This window comes from Etheostoma spectabile, chromosome 7, assembly GCF_008692095.1.
Source record: "Etheostoma spectabile isolate EspeVRDwgs_2016 chromosome 7, UIUC_Espe_1.0, whole genome shotgun sequence".
NCBI classification, from domain to species: domain Eukaryota; kingdom Metazoa; phylum Chordata; class Actinopteri; order Perciformes; family Percidae; genus Etheostoma; species Etheostoma spectabile.
The window spans coordinates 15,446,839-15,453,643 of record NC_045739.1 but is presented as its reverse complement, the minus strand read 5'-3'; the positions used below and the strand labels follow the sequence as shown (position 1 = coordinate 15,453,643).

Here is a 6,805-nt window from a genome sequence, read left to right as displayed (position 1 = left end):
ATAATATCGTTTAATTCTAGTTTTAATTTTCTCAGCTTGTAATGTTTTTTTGTTGTTCTCATTTTGTTTTTTTTGCAACAAGCACCCGGTTCTCTCTTGGAATCGGTCTCTTGTTTCCTTTCTGTCTCTTTCTTGTAAATGACACCCACCCACCCACCCACACACACCTCTGTGGAGCGCTGACATAAATCTACAACAGTACATTAGCTCCCTCTTGTGTTTCAGGCGGCACTATCAGGCAAAATATATAAAGTCCCACTTGCCACAATTGGTTAAATGTGTTCCTATATTCCAACAGTTAGGTTACCAAGAGAGAGTGGTTATAAAATCTCAATGTTGCACTGCTAGCATGTGCAAATTATTTATAGTGTTTGTTTGAATATACTTTTGAACCCTTTCTGACTACAAGTTGTTGACAGGGTTTTGCAACATGTCGCTATCCATGAGTTCTCACAGTCAAAGCTAAAAACGTATTCCCTTCCTGTTTTCACAATTGCTTTTCTAAAAGACCTACTTCTAAAGACCACATGATGTCTTTATCAGATGATTGGATTTCTCTTAAAAAGTACATCTGAACAAGTACAGGACGTTTTCGATTCCAAACTAGATCATTTTTAGAATTTCCAAAACACCAGTTTTCAATTCATTTGCAATATTTCCACGATGTTGTTTACCTGCTTTGGCACGATTTACCGCTCCGTGCGACCCGCACACCTGTCCCGTTTAACAGCCTGTCTCACTTCAGGTACGGGGACATGCTGATGTTAGTGCTGGAAGCGGCCTGCGGTTTTAACACAGCTACACACAGACTTCTTTCTTTCACGGTAGATAAAAGTAAAACCATTTAAAGTTTTGTTTTTTGCATCATTGTCGATAGAGGGTTGTCTGTCAACTCAATAAATGCATCAACCTGTTTAATACGGAATAAAAACATTAATATCAGCTATACAAATTACTCACTTTACGTTTCCTACAAGACGTATCTGAACCACCGCCAGGAAAAACCGGACTACAGGTCACAAAAAAGTTGAAAAGTTATTAAACACTTTTGAATATACAAAAGTTGAGATTCTCCCAACCACCGCTGTGGTTTCAACCTGCTGGAGAAAACAGCCGACTCTGTTTAGCAGGAAATAAACTTGTTCTTCAGCACACTGGCTGCTGGTTGGCCCCCTGCTGGATAGAAACTGTCCCTTTTCTGCAGAAACACAAAACACCTGAACCTGTTTCTGAAGAAAAACTCTTCTTAGAAAATCAAGCAATGATTTAACTGAGACATGATACAGTGAGAAAGAATCTTTACTTTTCACTACATTAATACAGCCCTCTATGTAGAGCATTCTCTGCAGACAACATGCTGTAGCAGTCCCATTTTATTTTTCTCATCATTCTACTGTTGCTGCCTTTTTCTTCTTCTTCCTCTTTCTCTTCCTCCTCTTTTTGCCAGGTGTACAGTCAGCCTGTTCTGCTGCAGGTGTTGGTTTGTCCTCCGGCTCTGATGAGTCAGACTCTTCTTGTGAAGCTGCAGGTCTCTTCTGGGAGGTGGACGAGCTGAGTGCTGTCTCCTCCGGCTCGCTGTGACAGAGCAGACTGCTAAAGTCAACCAGTTTTCATTTTAGAATGAAATCTTTTCTCGTCTGTATTAAAAGCTTCTCTAAAACCTGTAACATTTCATTTAGTTTGTGCTAATAAAGTGATATTTAATTGTAAGCAAAACATTGTGACTATCGTCATTGAAACAACTTTCAGGAATTGTGAAAGCATCTACTGTCGATTGATATTATTACAGATTTCAGACAACTGCAGACCTCCCTTTCACACTCAAAACTAACAAAAAAGAAACTTTTGCACAAAATATACATTCAAATCCTTCTTTACAGATTCTCCACTGATTTTGACAGGATGACTGAAGCACAGAGAAATCCTACACCAAAAACAAATGGCTGAATTGAATATGAATGAATGCGCAAAATATGCAGTCTAGATCATTTTCATTTTAAAAACTACAGGCATTAAAGCAGCATTATAATTTACAGATGTGACACAATAGCATGTAATTAAACATGAGTGTCTATTGGATCCTGAGCAAATCTAATCCTGAGCAAATATGACTTAATTACAGTATTAATCTAAATTGTTACAACAGGATTTAAAACTTTGTTTTATATTAATAGCTTTACATGACACCCCCGTGTTTACCTTATCTGAACCGCTGGCTCCTGCTTCTTCTCCACAGCTGCGCTGTACTTCTCCAGCAGAGCCACGAAGAAGCCGTGTGTGCGGGTCTTGGCGGGGCTGGCACGCAGACACTTAGTGAGCGGCTCCAGGCCTCGTTCAGGCCACTGAGCCATCAGATTAACCAACCTGGAGGAGAAAACACACGTTCAGGCAACCGTTCCATCAAAATTTAATCTTGAAGTCAACCACTGTGAGTTGGTTCCATATCTCTATATTCTTCACTCAGAATTAGATTAATGGCAGAGTTAAAAAAATCATTTCAAATCAAGGAAAGGATGCAAATGCTCTAAAGTAAATGACCCAGAAAGCCAATACAAAAGAATACTGGGAAATGCTTAACAATTTCCAAGTACAAAACCATCACTAGGTTTGTCGTGAGTTTGTGTGAGTGAGCGGAACTGGACTAGTGATGGCCAAACGAAGCTTCATGAACCAGTGTCTTTATTTTCTGAGCCCACTAGATGGCGCTCTCTGTTCCACAATTGGTTGAGAACACAGTGAATTGCAATGCCTTAGGTCTTTCTCTTAAAATCAAGAGCGCCGTCTAGTGGGCTCAGAAAATAAAGACACTGGTTCATGAAGCTTCGTTTGGCCATCACTAAACTGGACCGTTGCTACCTGAAGCCGGGGTTCTGCTGCAGACAGGCCGTTACAACCTCCTCGTTCTCCTGGCTGTGGATGGAGCAGGTGGAGTAGACCAAGCGCTTCAGGCGAGGGAACTTAAGGCCGTGGTTTAAGCACCTCAGCTGGAAAGAGGCCAAGGAGGCCAGACGAGCCTGATCCTTCTCTTGGTCAGTAGAGGACACATCGCCCCGGAGACACACCATACCTGAACCACAAACACATTGTAGAAATTATATAGAAATAATTGTGTTCTCGCAGCTGGTCGCGGTGGAGCCTTAATTCTACTTCAGATACAGTCAGGTACTTTTGTTCAGTAGTTCCCAAATTAGGGGTCAGGTCCCCCCAAATGGGCACAAGATAAATCTGAGGGGGCATGAGATGATTAATGGGAAGATAAAACTATCTAGATAAAAGTTTGGTTATACAAATCTGCTCATTTCTGGACTTTTTCTAATCTTGTTTTTTTTTGGATATGGAATATTTTGACATCTTTGCGCCACAAACAATTATTTCTATAAAACCATGTGTGAAGTTTAGAGGGGAAATGTCTCTGCTTACAACTCATACACACCTGAAGCATAGTTTATCATATGTTTGTTGTAATTTCTTAAACTGTGAAGTATCCAGCAAGAAAGTTGTCGAATAAAAATAGGTAAATAAAAAGTACAAGAAACTCAGACATTTGGTGAAGTAGAAGTATTAGTTTACATCAAATATCTGGTTGTTCTCCAAGGGTGGGGGTACGATACGGCATATTATTGCAATATTTTCCGTGTCAATACACGGACGTCAGGTATCAATCTTTTATTATATATATAGTATAAATTAAGTGAGATAAACAAAACGGAGAAATGTATCTTTTTAGATGAAACAGATGTTGATAAAGTTTCCGCAAGAGGACCTCTTTTTTAAATTGGGAAAAATGTGAAGGTAATAAATTGCAATATATCGCAGAATATTGCAATATCTTTAAAAATCACAATAATATTTTCTTGTGACATTAAGTATCGTGTTACCTCTGGTTATTCCCACCCATAATGCACTCTAAAGTAAATCTACTTGGCTACTTTCCACCACTGGCACATGCGCTTTACACACATTAAGAGCTGGTTACTTTACCTGATCCGCTGCAGGATGGATCCAGCAGGATATACTCAACATCCTTAAACTGAGGGCTGTCAGGGTCCACCTTCAGGAAGTCCTGGTTGGCCAGCTGCTGACAGGTGACCCCGGCTCGGAGCAGGAGAGTGGACATGGTGGCCAGACGCTTGGCATCCAAATCATAGGCAAACAGCTTGCCCTTGTTCTTCATGATGGCTGCCAGGTGGCTGGATTTGTTGCCGGGGGCGGCACAGGCATCAATAACATGGCAACCAGGTGGGGGGTTGAGGAGGTAAGCCGGGAGGCAGCTGGCTTTGTCCTGCAGAATGATGTGGCCGGCCTTGTACAGGAAGTGGTCATGGAAGTCAGTTTTAGGAGAGAAGACCAGCAGCTCTGGCAGATGCTGGTCCATCACGAAGTGTTTCTCCTTCAGGGTTAAGTCATCAAGCCTGGAGGCCTGTCCCAAGTAGGAGAAGCCCTCTCTCTTCAGATAGTCCACAGTATCATCCACGGTGGTCTTCAGGGTGTTCACACGCGCATACCTAGGCAGCTTTTCCCCGACGAGCTGCTTGACGGTGGCTGGGAGAAGGCCCTCATTGCTGCTGACTTTCTGCTTCACCTTCATGCGGGCCAGCACCGCCTGCAGTCTGGAGCGATGCTTCATCATCAAGGTTTTCCAAGAGCCACCACACTTCAACCCCTGGCCCAAAAGCAGGTCGTACACCAGCACTTTGGCCAAGTGAATCCTTATCTTGGTGTGTTTGAGGAGCTTGGTGGACTCAATGATCTCCTCCAGGATAGAGGAAAACTTCTGGGTCTCACAAACCAGAGCGAACAGCTGTTTTATGTTCGCAAATTTGCTGTCATAAACCAGAGTTTTCACAGCGCCCTGCTTCATCTCGGCTTTCTCCAGGATTTCAGCGGCTTTTAGGTACAAAGCCATGGCGAAACCAAACTCAAGAGTTAGCTAGCTAACCCGCTACCAAACTACTTCGCTACTTAATACGCTACTTGGGGGTGTATTTTTTTGACAACTTGCCTGGCACATTCCTTGTCCTGCCGGAGGTCCCTCTTCTCTAAGCGGGAACAACAAGCTTCTTTGTTAGTTCGTATTGACGTTTTATAAAAGCAGCTTCGTGATTACTTTTCCACCATGCGCATGGCAGAGGAACATAGAAGGCTAGTGACACCGGAAGTACTAGCTAACGCAGTTTTCGACTGACGTAGTTAGGTCCGTTCAGCCAATCACTGATGACAACTGGAGGGTAATAGGCTCGTTCGAGGTGAACTGCGCCTCGCATGTAAAAGGGACGAGAGCAGGCTGCATCCATATACTCTTAAAGTCTCTACCAGACTTGGAGTTTGGAGATATTTAAATCTATCTCAGAGAATCGGTCACCTTACACCGCACACAAAATGAGAGCCTACAAAAGTACAGATAGATTATTTTTTCAAGATTGGATGAGTTAACAACGCTGTCGTATGGGAGGTGAAAAACAGCAATATCTTCATAATCAAAGCAAAAGTTGAGTGTTACTAGCCCGCTAATGTTTGTTAATCTGTTCCGTCGTGTGATGAAGTCTTCATCTGAATACGTAGCGCTACACGCTGCCTATGCTAAAATGTTATTATATTAATGATATCCCAATCATTAACCAAGCCCATGATGAAAGACTAATAAAACTGTATGTGTTTGTTTGTGTGCGCGTGTGCGGGCGTGTGTGTCTGTCTGTATAATCTGTGCAGCCAGCGTCACAGTGTAGCCTATATTTGTAACCATGGTTTCCATGCCTGTTCTTATCTGTCGTTTCAGTGTTTGCTAAAAGAAAAAATATGCTATTTCTTCTAACTCACTGCTAACTTAACTGTGTGTGTGAGTGTGTGTCTTGTCTTTGCATCTGTACAGTATAGTACATATAGTATCTGAGTCTGTTAGTTGCGTTTACGGTTAGTGCATCCAACCGCACAACAACTATCTGCATCATGGTATGTCGTTTTCACCTCAAAACACCAACTTTCGTAAAGTAAAACTGGCAACGTCCTGGCAAGATGATTATCTTACTAAGTAAGAATTGTATGGGAACCAGTGCCTATCTGAGTAGTTATTGCATAGTGTTTTGACAGTTTTACTTATGATGTTTTTACTACAATTGTCAAATAAACCACTACATTTATAAAACTGAACTTTGACCTTGTGTAAGTAATTTGTTTTTTTGCAGTTATGTGATATGTAGACACAATAATGGTTACACAAATTTCACAGTATAATTGAACTTAATACACACATAAGATGTGGTTTGTGTTTGTATGTTATTCTCCCAAACAGAAAAACAAACTTTGTATGAGTTAACTGATTATTCTGGTTAGTTTTAATGCCATCAAATTACTTTTTACAGTGGTCAAGATAATCTGATATTGTAACCTGTGGGATTCTTGAACTAAAAGTATGACATTATAATTGATTGCCTATACATATGTACTGTACATGTGTGTGTGTATATATTTATATAATAAACGTTATAGTTAAAGTTATTAATGTATAGCAGCTGTTATGTCAGTTCTACTTGTGCTCATTTATAATACAATCACTCAATACTTGTCTTTATTATTACTGCAAAGTCTTAATTTAGGTGTAGCCTGCTTTTCCCACTGTTTAGTTTGAGTAACGTTATTTTAGACTCAATCTGAGCTAGCAGATATCCGGGAAGCTAACGCCGGTGCAGGCTAACCTCTTAATACATCCATGAGGATAACAACTGACCGCCAGTGTTGCCAGATACCGCGAGACAAATAAGCAACCAGGCCTGTGAAAATAAGCCCAAAACAAGCGAATTTTTCCACG

The 6,805-nt window shown here is 41.2% G+C and overlaps 1 protein-coding gene across 1 annotated transcript; it reads right to left on the bottom strand.

Moving 5' to 3' along the window:
- Positions 1-1,281: 1,281 nt before the first annotated feature.
- nsun5 (NOP2/Sun RNA methyltransferase 5) lies at positions 1,282-5,228 on the bottom strand (the record flags this gene model as incomplete). The annotated part of the gene is given in 4 exon segments (XM_032521289.1): positions 1,282-1,575; positions 2,200-2,364; positions 2,857-3,067; positions 3,982-5,228. Coding segments are annotated over 4 exon segments (1,491 nt in total). The 3' UTR covers positions 1,282-1,385.
- Between the last annotated feature and the right edge of the window lie 1,577 nt (positions 5,229-6,805).